This window comes from Delphinus delphis, chromosome 15 (genome assembly GCF_949987515.2).
Source record: "Delphinus delphis chromosome 15, mDelDel1.2, whole genome shotgun sequence".
NCBI classification, from domain to species: domain Eukaryota; kingdom Metazoa; phylum Chordata; class Mammalia; order Artiodactyla; family Delphinidae; genus Delphinus; species Delphinus delphis.
This window is the reverse complement of record NC_082697.1, coordinates 82,862,912-82,877,716: the sequence shown is the minus strand read 5'-3', so window position 1 is coordinate 82,877,716 and position 14,805 is coordinate 82,862,912. Positions and strand designations below refer to the sequence as shown.

At 48.0% G+C, this 14,805-nt stretch overlaps 1 protein-coding gene across 1 annotated transcript in view; it reads left to right on the top strand.

Annotated features, from left to right (window-relative positions):
- Window positions 1–14,805, top strand: part of LMTK2 (lemur tyrosine kinase 2) — an 82,842-nt gene that overhangs the window by 58,042 nt on the left and 9,995 nt on the right. Inside the window, exons 8-11 of the mRNA XM_060032439.1 lie at window positions 3,455–3,539; window positions 4,473–4,594; window positions 8,847–8,996; window positions 10,255–13,216. Of these exons, the coding sequence (XP_059888422.1) occupies window positions 3,455–3,539; window positions 4,473–4,594; window positions 8,847–8,996; window positions 10,255–13,216 (3,319 nt within the window). The remainder of the gene's footprint in view (window positions 1–3,454; window positions 3,540–4,472; window positions 4,595–8,846; window positions 8,997–10,254; window positions 13,217–14,805) is intronic.

Genomic DNA, 14,805 nt, shown 5'->3' with positions numbered 1-14,805 from the left:
AGAGCTTTAGAGCCTTTCAGGGCTGGATCGCTTGGCAGCTTTGCCACTAGACCTGTTTTTCAACTTGAAGGAAGAATATACTGGGTATGTTTGTATTTCCTGACCCAAACCAGCCATTGACGTCAAGAGTTACCTCTGCCATTAAATAGTTACACCTTTGCGTTTTCCTATTCTTTAGCTTGGCATGTTATTGGCCTTCAGAGAGTGTTTATTTTTACTAATTTTGAATTGAATTATATCATCATTTAGAATCTGTATAACACTTCAATGTTTTGAAAACATTTCATATTTAAAAAAATTTTATTCTTATAAAAACCGTATGAGTTAACCCTTACAGGTTAGGCCCCCCCTTTTTCTGACAAGGAAAAACGGGGCTCTGATGTGTGAATTGACTTAGCCCAAAGTCACACAGTTCTTAGCGGTGGAGCCAAGACTCGTTCCCAGGTCTCTGACTTTGTCCAGTGCTTTTGCCACTGTACTCTGGTGACGGGATGTTTGGGGTAGAGGGAGGGAGCAGGTTTAGAAGAAATTCTCTCAGTCACACCATTGTTTTCCTCCTCATTACCCCTGGTTTTCAGGTAATGAGAAGCACTTCCTCCTTCTCTGAGAGCAACAGTTGAATTGTGTAAGAGTTTCACAATGTCGTTTATAACGAGAGCCGCAGGTCTTTTGCAGGTATAACTTTTCATCTTTTATCTAAGCTTCTCCTTTCCTGTATCTGAAGACTTGCAGGAAACATGTGTGAGGAGAGAGGCGAGGAGGGAGGCAGCTGGGTGGTCCTGGAGTGGCTCTAGTGGCCTGAGTGGAAGGTGCCAGGGGCTCTGCAGGTGCCCTGCTGGCCTCGCCCTGCTGCCCCGCCACAGATGACACTCACATGCCCCGGCCGGAATGCTGGCACCCAGCTTTTAATTCTGGTCCTAGGACACAGGTGTTGGGGAGGTTGAGAATGATCTGTTGGGGCTTCCCTGGTGGCGCAGTGGTTAAGATCCGCCTGCCAATGCAGGGGACACGGGTTCGAGCCCTGGTCCGGGAGGATCCCACATGCCGCGGAGCCACTAAGCCCGTGTGCCACAACTACTGAGCCTGCACTCTAGAGCCTGCGAGCCACCCTACTGAGCCCGTTTGCCATAACTACTGAAGCCCACGCACCTAGAGCCTGTGCTGTGCAACAAGAGAAGTCACTGCAGTAAGAAGCCTGTGCACCACAACGAAGAGTAGCCCCCGCTTGCCACAACTAGAGAAAAGCCCGCGTGCAGCAACGAAGACACAACACAGCCATAAATAAATAAATACATAAATCAATGGAAGGATCTGTTTGCAGGGGCTCCAGAAATTCTGGTTGGAGGTGCTCAGGGCCTCTGCGGCAGGACCCGCAGGGCCGCACGGGTGCAGCTCTTGGTCCAGAGGGTCAGGCTGCCTTAGAGCCTTGTATTCTCCTGCCCACATGTGGCCCCCGTCCATTTCTCCCTTCACTCCAAAAGACAGGGACCACATCTCTCCTTGAGACGGGAGGTTTCTACAGGCACACCTCGTTTTATCACGCTTCGCAGATGCTGCGGTTTTTTATAAATCAAGGGCCTGTGGCAGCCCTTTGCTGAGCAGGTCTGTCGGCGCATTTTTCCAACAGCGTTTGCTCACTTCCTGTCTCTGTGTCACATTGTGGTAATTCTCGCAATATTTCAGACCTTTTCATTGTTATTATGTTTGTGATGATGATCTGTGATCAGTGATCTTTGATGTTACTTATTATAATTATTTCGGCATTTTTTAAGCAATAAAGTATTTTTTAATTAAGGTTTGTACATTGTTTTTTCTTCCTTGGACATAATGCTCTTGCACACTCAGTAGGCTACAGTGTAGTGTAAACATCGCTTTTCTATGCACTAGGAAAGCAAACAATTCATGTGACTCGTTTTATTGCGAGATATGCTTTATTGCGGTGGTCTGGAACCAAACCCGCAGTATCTCCCACGTGTGCCTGTATACTGTCTATAACAGTAGGGGTGTCCCGAGGTTGTCCCCAGATGCCTCCACAGGCCTGATGTCTTCTGGATGGTGCGCCGTGAAAACACGGCTTGTAAACATAGTGTAAAGAAGAATTGAGCACATCTAACTGGAAACTGAGATCAGCACGTTTATTGAGGAGCAGCTGCACGCACGGCACCGTGCTCTGACTGGTAATAACGGATTGTTGGTGGTGGTTATTGATGGTGAAAGACGGAAATACTGACCCTGGCAGAGTCACTTCAGTTCTCTGTGCCTCAGTTTCCTTTTCTATAAACGGGGAACATAATAGCGCCCACCTCAAAGGCTTGTCGTGAAGATTAAGTGAGTTAATACGTGTCAGGTGCTTAGAGAAACACCTTGTGCAAAGTGCTTGGCTCACATTAGCCATTATTGTACGATTGGATCAGTGTCATTGTACACACCAGGCCGTCATTGAAGTACATCAGCCTTAGCTGTTGCTGTCCTCATTCTCATTATTATTACATTTCAGACATGTGAGCTTTGGAAATGAAAATCATCGAAAATAAGAATTTGATAAAGTTTTTGGTCTTCTACAGTCATATAAAGACAAACGTTTTAAATTTTGGACCATAGCAATCCAGCTTCTGATTACTTTTATTTGTGATTTAAAACTATAGATTAGGTATCCAATTCTATTTCAATTTAGTGGCTTTTTTATTCATGTGCCAATTGATAATTAAAAAGATTCTAAGGGGTAAAGGTGAAATCCAAAAAATGTAATCTGCTATTTTTATGGGAAGTTCCTTTAGAAAAAGTAGTTTTTACTTTGCAAATTAGGTGTTTTTGAAAATGAACTTGTTCTTAAATAAACTATGTAAGTAAGTTGTTTTAAGTGAGTCTCGAAAATACGCTCTTTGCTTCCCTCTTGGGGAGGTGGGTGGAGTTTGGAAGAAAGGAGAGTGACTTGGAAAGGGTCTCCTTATAACGCTCGCACAGCTTTGAAAAAGGAGCTAAAAACCAAACAGTTTTCAATAATGTAGGTTATTTTCGGGTGCTTGAAGTTGTAACTTTATTCTTCTTTACTTACATTAAAGAGACTACTACTAGACTATTACTCAGGTAATGCAAGTTATTTTAAAAAATTCAGACAATTTAGAATTCTTTCTTGGTAACTCTAAAAATACTAGGAAATGAGCCATAAATCTGGTATTAATGCAGAACAAGGTATGGATATGGTCAGTATTTAACCTTAGCAGTCAGAGTGATGTACAAAAAAATCTGATCGTCTCCATTCTTTAAGTAATTAAGAATATGGTATTAATCTTTATCTGTGAAAAAGGATTTTAAAACACGAATTATTAAGCAGGGAGCTCAGTACACTAACTGATTACTCAAGAAAGCCTTTAGCCGTAGCAATGTCATGTCACATCATCCTGGGTGTTGATTCTCCTTGTTCTCGTGTTCACTTCACTCTTCCTGTTTTCAGTGATTTAGCCCTGCGGAACTGTTTTCTTACCTCGGACTTAAATGTGAAAGTGGGAGATTATGGAATAGGATTCAGCAGGTACAAGGTAAGCCAAAGGTTTAAGGGTCCTCTCCTTGACCTGATTGAATTTCATGCTCATGAAGTGGTCATATCACGAAATGCCATGCCTTTTTGGAAAGCGGGGTAAATTATTGCTACCTGTATAATAAAATACACGTCATATAGATATTTCTCTGTTACATGTTCAGTAAAATTTCAGCTCAAATTCGGTAAGCTTGGGATTTGGATTTTAAAACTCTGTTATAATTATATCCCCAAAGAAAATAAATGAAGTATTTGAGATTTTTATTCGTGTGTGTTTGTGTAGCCCAGCTGAGTGAGGTGCCATAATGTGGGGCAAAAAAACATCACGCAAATGTAAGGCAGTTCTTTGTCCACATGGTAGCTCTAGCGTCTTGAGCGCTTGCTGTATACCACCCAGGCACTATGAAGTACTTGCCTGCACGAGCTCATGTAATCCTCACTGTAAAGGGAGGTAGGTGTGTCTTCCTGATCTTAACGGATCAGGAAGACGGCTCAGTATGTTTGTTGCTTGCCCAGAGTCACAGAGCTGGTAAGTGGTTGAACGTGGACTCAGCCGGTCTGTCTGATTGGAAAGCCTGCGCTCTTACTCATTAACCGCCCCACTCCCCTGTTCAGGGGTACGGCCCAGCATATTTTACAAGATGTTTTGCTCAGAGTCTGTGTTCTGTGCATCAGACACGGCGTACCTTCCTTTTCCAGGAAGGATGACTGAGCAAACGTTCATGGCTCAGAGACCAGCTCATGAGGCCCAGGAGGCTTCAGGGAAACCCTCACCCACCTTCTGCCCAGAAAGTCGGTCTCGTGCCGCCTTCTTTTTCTGACATGTTTTTTTGGGGTGGAGTTTGTGTTTTCTGAGAATGACCTGGAATTAAATCATTGAGCTCACTAAAAGTGTTATAAAATTCAAAATTCTGTATGCTTCCTAACAAAACAGGAGGATTATATTGAAACAGATGATAAAAAGTTTTTCCCTCTGCGATGGACTGCTCCAGAATTAGTAACCAGCTTTCAAGACAGACTACTAACTGCAGATCAAACTAAGTATAGTAATATCTGGTATGTATTGATTTATCATTCTGTTAGGCTTTTGTTGTTAGCAAAGTCCTGACTTCTTTCTTCTCAAGTACTTTCTTAAGGGAAAGTAATTGAATAAGACGGAGGAACACCAGAGTGCCTGATGGTGTGAAAAAAAAAAAACAATTTATTGACATCATAGCAATTATCACAGTTGCCATGATGCTGTTAACTTTTCTCTTACCCATTTGACAGTAATAATCTCCGTAAAAGCAGGAACCAAGGCTATTTTCTTTGCCTACCACAAGGCCTGGCTTATAATAGATGTTTAGTAAATATTTATTGAAGTGAATGAAGAAACAGAAAGGTTTGGACCATTATGTAATACTGAGATGTATGTCAGTTTAATGGAAGTTGAAAAAATGTACCTGAGTCTTTAGCAATTTCTATTACAGCTTCCTTAATTTACGTCTACACTTTTTTGTGTTATTGTCCTGCTTTTTCTACTTTCTTTTTCTCTTCTTGCCTTCTTTTGATTTTTTTTAAACTGGTTTTTCCTCTTAGCTTGGGAGCTGTATACTCTATTCCTATACTTTTATTGGTTACCCTAGAAATTATAACATGTATACTTCACTTAACTTAGTCTAATAGTAGTTCTCATCTTGGCCCTGTTTCTGAGCCATACAAGGACCCCAGGCTACTTTAACGTACGTTAACTTGGTTTAGTTTTACTCTACACACACACATGCGATTATATGTCATTATTGTTGTGTATGATTTTTTTCTTTTAACCCCACAAGACATTACTATTATTTTTTTTTAGCATCAGTGTTTGTTTAGGTTTATCCATGTAATCAAATCACTTTGCTGTTTTGTTTCGTTTTTTTTTTTTAAATCTCAGACCTTCCATCTGGGATCAGTCTCCTTTTGTCTGAAGTATGTCCTTCAGAATTTCCTTTAGTGAGGTTCGACTGGTAATAGAGTCTCAGGTCTTTCTCCGTAGGTCTGAGTGTACCTTTACTTCGTCCTCGTTCTTGAAGTATATTTTTACTTGATGACAGTTGTCTTCTCTCAGCATATTGAAGATCTCACTCCACTGGCTTCTGGCTTCCATTGTTGCTCTTGAGAAGTCAGCTGTAAATCTCCCTAAGCTCTTTGGAGGTGACGTGACGTTTTCCTCTCTGGCTGCTTTTAAGCTCTTCTCTTTGTCTTTTGGTTTTTGTAGCTTCACTATAATGTGTATCGGTGTGGATTTGTTTGTTTTTCTGCTTGGGATTTTTTTGGCTTTTCATATCTTAGGTTGTTGTTCACAGCCCTTATTTACCCTTCAAATACTGCCTCTGCCCCGTTTTTTCTCCTTTTGGAAGTCTGATTAGATATGTGTTAGACCTTCTTGTTCTGTCTTCTGTCTCTTATCCTCTCTTTTATATATTCCATCTCTTTGACTCTCTGTGCCACACTCTAGATAATTTTTCAGACCTGTGCTCTATCCACTAATTCTCTCTCTTTTTAAAATTCTCTCTTCAGCTGTGTCTATTCTTCTGTTAAATCTCTCTGTTGAATTCTGTAGTTCAGATATTGGCTTTTCGGTTTTAGGAGGTCTATTTGATTATGATCCACATCAGATAATTCCAGTATCTGAAGTCTTTGTGGATTTGATCTTGCTGGCTCTTGATGGTGGTTTGTTCCCTTGGGGACTTTTTTATGGTGAGGATCTTGGAAACCTAGAATTGAGAAACATGTCTCCAGAGAGGGTCCACATTTGCTTTTGTCAGGTACTTGGGTGTCCCGTCATGTAAGGGACTACTCTAATCCAGGGCTTTATGTATCCAGCTCAAGATCTTTTAGAGCACTCAGATGGTGTGAGTTTGGGCTGTAAGTCCAAGTGAGGGCCAGCTCTGTGGTTACAGCTTCTTTGGGACTGCACTCCCCCGCCAACACACACACACGTACTCACGCTCCCACACGTCCACTAATTCACAGGACCTCAGTGCCAAGGCAGCTTGCCTTCCAGGCCCCTGAGAAAGGCAGGGGGCAGGTTTATTCCCACTGTGAGGAGGTCTCTGTGAGACCCCTTACCTTGTGCAGGCCCAGGGCTTTGGCCTGTCCACCGCCACCATCACCCCCACTGAGCCTGGGACACCACAGACACAGAAGCGCAAGTTCTGTGCTTCAGCAGATGCTGCAGTCAAAGATGGTTTTAGTGTTCTGCTTAGTTCAGTAAGCTCTAGATTTTGTCCAGGTAATTCCCTGCTATCTTATCTGCTGTTTGTTGTGTTTAAGAAGTTGCTTTTCACGCTTCATTCATATTTGTACTATTCTTGCAGGGTGATTGGCCTGAAAACTTAGCCTGCGTTCCCAGAGACAGAGCCTCCCCCTTGTTTCTGACGGGTTGAGCAGCCTCTGGTGGCAGGGCTGGCAGTGGCGCCAGCTTCCATGAGAGGCAGGGACCAAACTGCCCTGTGCCAGGGGTGAATGAGAGGGTCCTCTCTCAGTGAGTTTGATGGAAGAGGGGATAAGAGCTACAGGACGTTTTTCTTCCCAGAAGAAAGAGGCTTGCCTGGTCCTCAGGGAGACACAGGCCAGTGCGAGGCAAAGAGCTGGAGAGAAGGGAATGCTGGCGGTGGCCAATGGCACTTGTCCCCGAGGAGACTGGGCGGGAAAGACTAGGGAATAGAGAGCTGCAGGGCAGGGTGGGCACACGTCTCCTCTTTCTATGTGGCCTGTGCCAGGAGAAAGGGATGCTCAAGGAAGATGCTAGGAGTCGGGGGAGTGGGGAGTTGAGAAGAAAACCCATGCTTCACGGTCTCTGAAGAACTGGGGAGGGGATTGGTTTGGGAACAGGCCTTGCTGGGAGAGAGAAAGGTAGTTACATCGGGGATTTGGAGAAAATGAGGCAGGTAGAGGTACGTGCCCAGGGTCAAACCAGGCTGCGTGCTGATAACACTCGTTTTGCCCCTAATCATAGGCCACCTTTGTGGGCTTTAGCATTTCATGTAAACTTCTTATTTTCCTCGGTCAAATAAATTGTTAATTCCCTAAAGGCGTTGACAGTGTCTTAAACTTCTTTGTATCCAAAACAGCCCTCTGCCCCTAGCAGTTGTGTGCCAGGGAAACTTCTCCCATCTTGAATTGGATTGGGAGATTTGGGTCCTTTCCTTTCCTTTGGTTGAAATGCCCTCTCCACGTAGATACTGAATATGTTGATTTTTCTCACTGATTTGTGAGGTTAGTATAAGAGAGTTTAACTCATACGTTATATTGTACTCCACCACGTCAAATAGTAAACTTGTTTACTCAAGTACGGCTCATTATTCACACAAGCATTCTGGTGGGTATAGTCACGGAAACCATCAATAGCCAAACCTGGCTGGACGTCAGAACCATGAGGGAGCTTTTAAAGATGCAGCCACACCTGCATCCACCAGCGAAGAGTCCTCGGGGTGGGTGGGGCGGGGAGGGTCCTAAGTACCAGCATCCGGTCAGCCAGGTTTGGGAGCTGTTGCAGAAAATAGACTGTAATATGCGGCAGAAGTGGAGGTGGTGGGAACGAACGCAGGGATCACACAGAGGAAGTGGAGAGGAAGTGTCCCTCTAGCTTCAGCCACAGAGGCCGTTTCCATGGGGACAGCACTGGACGCGCGGGCGAGTGGGCCGGGTACTGCGAAGGTTGCCCCTGCCCGTGGTGACGGCTGTGCACCTGGAGGTGGTGAGGGGCTCGGGCATGTGGCCGCTTCTGGCAGGGTAGTGGGGGGCATCCTTCCGAAGAGCAAAAAGCCCCAGATACTCAGGAATAGCTACAGCAAGAAATACACGGGGCGAACAGGGAAGGGTTGTTCGTGTCAAGATTTCCGACGTTTACTGCTGTCGTGAATGGGATGTTTTTTCCCCACCAAAAATCTCAGAATTCAGTGTATTTACCTTGTATCTAGCTGTGTTGCTGAACTCTTAAAAGTCATTGTGATGATCTTTCTAATTTCTTGAGTTTTAAGGTTGACGGTCATATTCGCTTCTCCGTGTAATCATGCCTCTTAGCTCCATCTCATGTTTTTTTTGCATTGGCCAAAATTCCTAAAGTAATATATTCCGTTAGTAAATCTGAGGAGGTATTCTTGTGGTCCTTATTTTAATGGAAATGCCTGCTTTTAAAATCACGCTAAAGAGCGATCTTCAGTAACCGTGTCAGTAGACACCTTGTGCTTGAAATTACTAGTGACTGTACAAGTAAAAATGTAGGTGTTAAAACTTCGACATCCGAAGAGGGAAAGAAATAACCGTGTTCTTTGTTCTGCAGGTCCCTGGGTGTGACACTTTGGGAGCTTTTTGAGAATGCCACTCAGCCTTATTCCAACCTTTCCAACTTAGAGGTTCTCAACCAGGTCATTCGAGAGAGAGACACAAAACTCCCAAAGCCCCAGCTGGAGCAGCCTTACTCTGACAGATGGTGGGTAACTTCACATCACGTTCTTTTCAGAAGATGAGGAAATCCTGTCTGCATGGGTCTTAGTTATGTATTCTCTAATTTTGAACAGTAAATGTTATGAAAAGTAATCGTTTGTATATTATTCATGACTGATCTTAGAATTAACATCCATTTTTTTACTGTAATGCTATTTTTAGAAAATGTGTAGAACAAGCAGGAATTAGTGTGTTACCTGCAGTGAGAAAGACGTTAAGTCTGAACTAATTAGGAAAGTCAATTCTAAGGGAGTTTCCTGTTGTGGAATTATTTTTAAATGAGGCTGTTTGTTCAAGTGATAACCCGACGTGCAAGAAGAGATGGGTGGCATAGACATGATCATATTTAAATTGGCACATGAGGCTCATTTGCATAATGTATGTTGACATTTGCAAAACAAATTTACTTCTTATGATGCTCCAGACCAGTTCTTACTCGGTTTCCAATTAGGATCGGGCTCACCTGTGTCAAGGCCTCTGTCTGCGTCACCCTGTGCCCGGCTGATGTTGCCCCTGGAGCTCGGTGCCCCTCCGTGTGGGCGTTGCTCAGCCCCCCTACTTGCTAGAACTAACTCACCCAGAATAACTGGACATTCACGCTCTAAACTTAACACCATGACATCGTCTTTGTCTTCCCTTCCACTCACGGCAACAGTTTAAGATGCTGGCCGCATTCAGCCAGCCCTTCGAGGACCAGCTCCTGGTTGCCGCCGTCTCTGGGCTTCTTTCTCTACTCTTTCCCTCCACCCTCAGCTCCTTTCATGACCCGAGGAAACCATGTGCTGCAGGAGATCATGGTGACACTTTTTATTGGGGGAATAATTAGAGATTAGTCACAACAGCATCTGTCTGTGTGAATTCTTGCAAAATAAAGTGAGTAAATCTCAGAACATTAGATACGTGCATCCTTTACTAAGCAGAATACCTATGGCAGTTGTGTTAAGAGGAGAGCGTTTTAGAACTGGTTCTAAATTCGGTGGCTAAGTCTCTGGAAAACGCCAGAAGAACAGATGACAAAGCAAAAGAATTGCAGTGACACTGTGCAGTGTCCTGAGGACACAGAAATCTGTCTCCATCCCTTTCACGCTGATATCACCGTGAGCTGAACCCCTTCAGGTGGTCGGCAGTGATTAAAGTGTCGAGGCTTCTGGGGTGTTGAGTTGGCCCAGGGGTCCTTGTGAGGTCTTTCCTTATTTTAAAACAATTTATCATCTGTCCGCTAATCACCTGTCTGTGTTGCTCAGGTATGAAGTCTTACAGTTCTGCTGGCTGTCACCAGACAAGAGGCCGGCGGCCGAGGATGTGCACAGACTGCTCACCTACCTGCGGATGCAAAGCCAGAGGGACCCGGAAGTCGACTTTGAGCAGCAGTGGAATGCGCTCAAGCCAAACACAAACAGCAGAGATGCTGCAAGTAACGCCGCCTTCCCCATCCTCGACCACTTCGCCAGGGACCGGCTCGGTCGTGAGATGGAGGAGGTCCTCACCGTGACCGAAACCAGCCAGGGCCTGAGCTTCGAGTACGTCTGGGAGGCGGCCAAGCACGACCCCTTCGAGGAGCGCGGCCGGGGCCCCCCGGACGAAGCTGTGTCCTACACCGGCATCTTCTTTGCCACCGAAGCGTTTGAGAGTCCGCTCTCAGATCCCGGGCCCGGGAAGCAAGATGACAGTGGCCAGGACGTCCCCCTGCGGGCCCCCGGAGTAGTGCCCGTCTTTGATGCCCACAACCTTTCCGTCGGAAGCGACTATTACATCCAATTAGAAGAAAAAAGCGGTAGCAACTTGGAGCTGGATTACCCACCTGCACTGCTCACAACGGAAATGGATAATCCAGAAAGGGTCGGTGACACAGCATCCCAGCCTCTGACCCTCAGGAATGTCGAATTAGAGGAGTCCAGTACAGATGAGGATTTCTTCCAGAACACTACAGACCCCAAGGATGCCAGGGTACCCGAGGATGTGCATGTTACCAAGGGCCCCGAGAGCCCTTTCGGCAGTATATTTAATGATCTTGACAAATCAGAGGCTTTGCCCAGTCACCAAAAAATATTTGACTTAATGGAACTAAATGGAGTCCAAGCTGACTTTAAGCCGACCACCTTAAGCTCCAGTTTGGATGACCCCAGAGAGTCGGTAATCACGCACCACTTGAAGAAAGAAAAGCCCCGTAAGCTTTTTGACTGCGAGCCTCTTTGCTCATCGGAAAACCTCGTGCACCAAGATGGTTTCGATCAGTTGGATGATGAAGAATTGTCAGAAAACTTTTTATTTCTTCAAGAGAAGAACTTACTGAAAGACTCCTTGTCCAGCAAAGAACATATAAATGATCTTCAAACAGAACTTAGAAATGCTGGTTTTCCTGAAACCATATTAGAAAGTCCGAGTAGGAACTCTCTAGATGCTGAGTTTAAGTTTGCTGAAAATAAACCAGGCTCTTCTTTGCTGCAGGAAAACGTCAGCGCGCAGGGCAGAGGCCCGGGCGTGGCGCCCAAGGACGGCACTTGGGACGCGGCCTCGCCGCCTTGCCCGAAGGCGCAGGTACCTCCTACCTCGCTCGAAACAGAGGGGCCGCCTCACGATGTCGCTCCAGGTGTGCCCCTGAAGCAGGGCGGAGCTAAGCCCACGTGTTTGGATGTCGGTGTCCGTGAAGACGGTGTCTGCCGAGAGGTAAACCCAGACTCCACGCCTGCCCCGGTGGACACACCTCCCACCGGCGACAGGTCCCGAGACCTGACTCCCCAGAGGGAGGGGGCCTTGAGACTGACCCAGAGCGACTCAGGCCTTGTCCACAGCACTTTGGCCAGTAAGGTGAGTATAGGGAACAGCCTTCCAGAACTGAGGCAGAGCTTACGAAGTCAACCACCTTTGGAAGACCACTGCCGTCGAGGCCTGCCCGAGAGGGCCTTAGAGGCCGCGGATGCTCTGAGTCAGCTGGGCTGTAAAGATGCTGCTGCAGAGGAGCGGGGCTTGGTGTCTGCCCTCTCCTTGGACTCTGCCAGTCAGGACAGCCTTCTAGAGGACAGCTTGTCGACGCCCATCCCGACTTCGGAGCAGTCCGTGGAGACCCCAGGCTCCCTGGACTCGGTGGATGTCCGTGAGGTTTTACTGGGCTCCTTAGGCCCTCACACGCCACAGAGACTCTTGCCCCCCGATAAGCCTGCGGACAGTGGCTACGAGACGGAGAACCTGGAGTCCCCCGAGTGGACGCTGCACCCGGCCCCCGACGGCGCCATAGCCCCCGACGCAGGCTCGGCGGGCGACGGCGTTCGCGGGGGGCCACCTCCCAACCCCATCATCGTCGTCTCAGACGCAGCCGATGGCCACAGGGGTGCAGAGATCACCTCGCAGACTTCTGCCCCTGGCTGCCAGGGCTCGTACCGAGACTCCGCTTACTTCTCAGACAATGATTCTGAGCCCGATAAGAAGTCGGACGGGGTCCCGGGAGCCTCGGCCTCGGCCTTGGGAGCAGACCAGCCCCTGCCTGAGCCAGGCACCCCAGAGCAGAGTCCCAGCCCCCCGGACGGCTGCCTGGAAACCAGCAGCAGCCAGCCTGGCCAAAGGTGTCCCCCTGCTCGGCAGAGCGCCAGTCACCTGGAATCGAGAGAAGCGGCAGAACCAGCGCCCGCTGGCGCTTCCAGGCAGATGCATCCCCCCGATGACGGTGAGGCCGGCAGCCCCTCAAGTCTGCTGAACTCGGAGCTCAGCAGCGGGGATGACCTCGAGGCCCAGGAGGAGCCCCCCTGCACGCTGGCTTCCACCGGAACCAACACCAACGAACTCCTGGCGTTTGCAGATGCCCCCCTCTGCTCTGGCAGCCCAGCAGCCCCGATGGCGGAGAAGGCCTTGCGCGACCACTCCGAGGGCCCCAAGCTGAAGGAGCCAGACGTCGAAGGGAAGTACCTGGGGAAACTCAGCGTGCCAGGGGTGCTCGACCTCACCGAGGACGGAATCGACGCGGACGAGGAGGACGAGAACAGCGACGACTCGGACGAGGACCTCCGGGCCTTCACCCTGCACAGCCTCAGCTCCGAGTCGGAGGACGAGGTGGAGCACATAGTGCCTGTGGTCCTCAGCCGTGAGGACGGCCGCCACCTGCGGAGCCTGCTGAAGCCCTCAGCCTCCGCGGACCAGCCGCCCGACGACTGGAAGAAAGAGAAGAAGGCGGTGACGTTTTTCGATGACGTCACAGTCTATCTCTTTGACCAGGTATCTGTTGTCTGTCACCTCCAGGTTGTCCTGCTAGAGAATTCCAGAACGTGTTAGGGGAACGAACGTGCTTATTTTTTCTGATTGCCGTTTCGAGGCCACGGATTGTTTTGTGATAACTCAGGAAAAGGAATTTGGGGTTGGCTACAGTGTCAGTTCCAAGAACACGCAGAAATGGGGTTTGCACAGGGAACTCCTGTTACATTACAGGAAGAAGATCTGCATGCCCTTCCTGGGTGTCCTGGCAGAGTCCTGCTGAAGTCGCTAACCCTTTCCAGACCAGATTTTTATACTCTGACAGTCGGCAGTAATGCCCAGCGTGCAGGTGCTGCTTGAACTGTCCGAGGCTCACGTGTAGCCCTGGAGACACCGACCAGCAGCCCTGCCTGTGGAGTGGGGACGGGGACGGGGCAGCAGGACAGAGTGTGTGGCCCTCCCGGCCAGGGGCTGGCCCTGCCCTCCTCCCTGCGGTTGCGCAGGCTGCCCGCTGTCGCCACTCAGGGGGCCAGCCTTCGGCCTCTTTAAAAATGAGGCAGCCTACAGTTCAAGCTTTTTTTTTTTTTTAAATGTTCTTTGTTGACTAGTCTTCGTAGCCCTTGAATTTGCTTCTTGAATCAGCTGGATTGTAAGTGAAGCGCCCGTTCTGGAAGGCGTGGGAGTCCTTGTTGGTTTCTTCTTGGACCTGCTTGCCCTCCCTTTGTGTTTAGTCCTTGGAACCGAGACCCTGGTATCTCAGCCTCTCGTTGAGCATTGGGCCTCTTGGGCCCCACACCTGAGGCTCTGCCCACACCCATGGGGGTCCTGGGTGCCGCCCCGCCTCTCCCCTGGGAGCTGGGTCTGCTTTCAGTTGCTCGTTACTTTACGCGTTGTCGCTTCTGTGTGTTCTCTTTCTACAGTGTCGCTCAAAAAACTTTGAACTGTGGCGTGTGGGGCAGGGAGGGTAGAGGTAGTTAAGTGTTTGGGAAAAGAAAAAGTAGACTCCCGGCCCCAACCTCAGTTCACCAGATCTGTGAGAGGGGCCGGGAGGCTTATACACATCCCAGCTTCAGAACCTGAGGGCTCAGGGAGCCTAGGAAACTGGTTTGCCATTTTTTTACTGAGAGTGGAAGAGAGAAGGGATCACATGGCCCCAGATTTTGTGTTTTGTTACCAGTCGTTCGAATTCACGTAGCCCTTTCTTCACCTTCTCTGTGAACTTGAATTGTACCGAGACTTCACCACAGAGCAGACGATCTGTAGGTGGGATAGAAAGAGTTACAAAGTGTGTGCCGTGAGCAGTGGTGGGTGAGGGCTGGGGAAGATGTCTGGGGGTCTAGTTGCAGCAGAGGGATGAACTCAGCTCCCGTGGAAGCCCCCGCCTGGGCTACAGAAGGGCTGCACTCTTGTGACGACTTTGTGGGGGGGGTGGTGTTTTGGTGGCTTCAGAAGACAGGGCAGGATGGCATGAGATCAAGATTCAAGGCATGAGAACGAAGGTACAGAAATCAAGTGTAAGACATGCTTAGTAGACGTGAGATTTGAGAGGCTTAGTGTCGTAGAGAAAGTTGGGAAGTGGGTGAAGTCCTGAAAGTCTTCCTTTCTGTGATCTC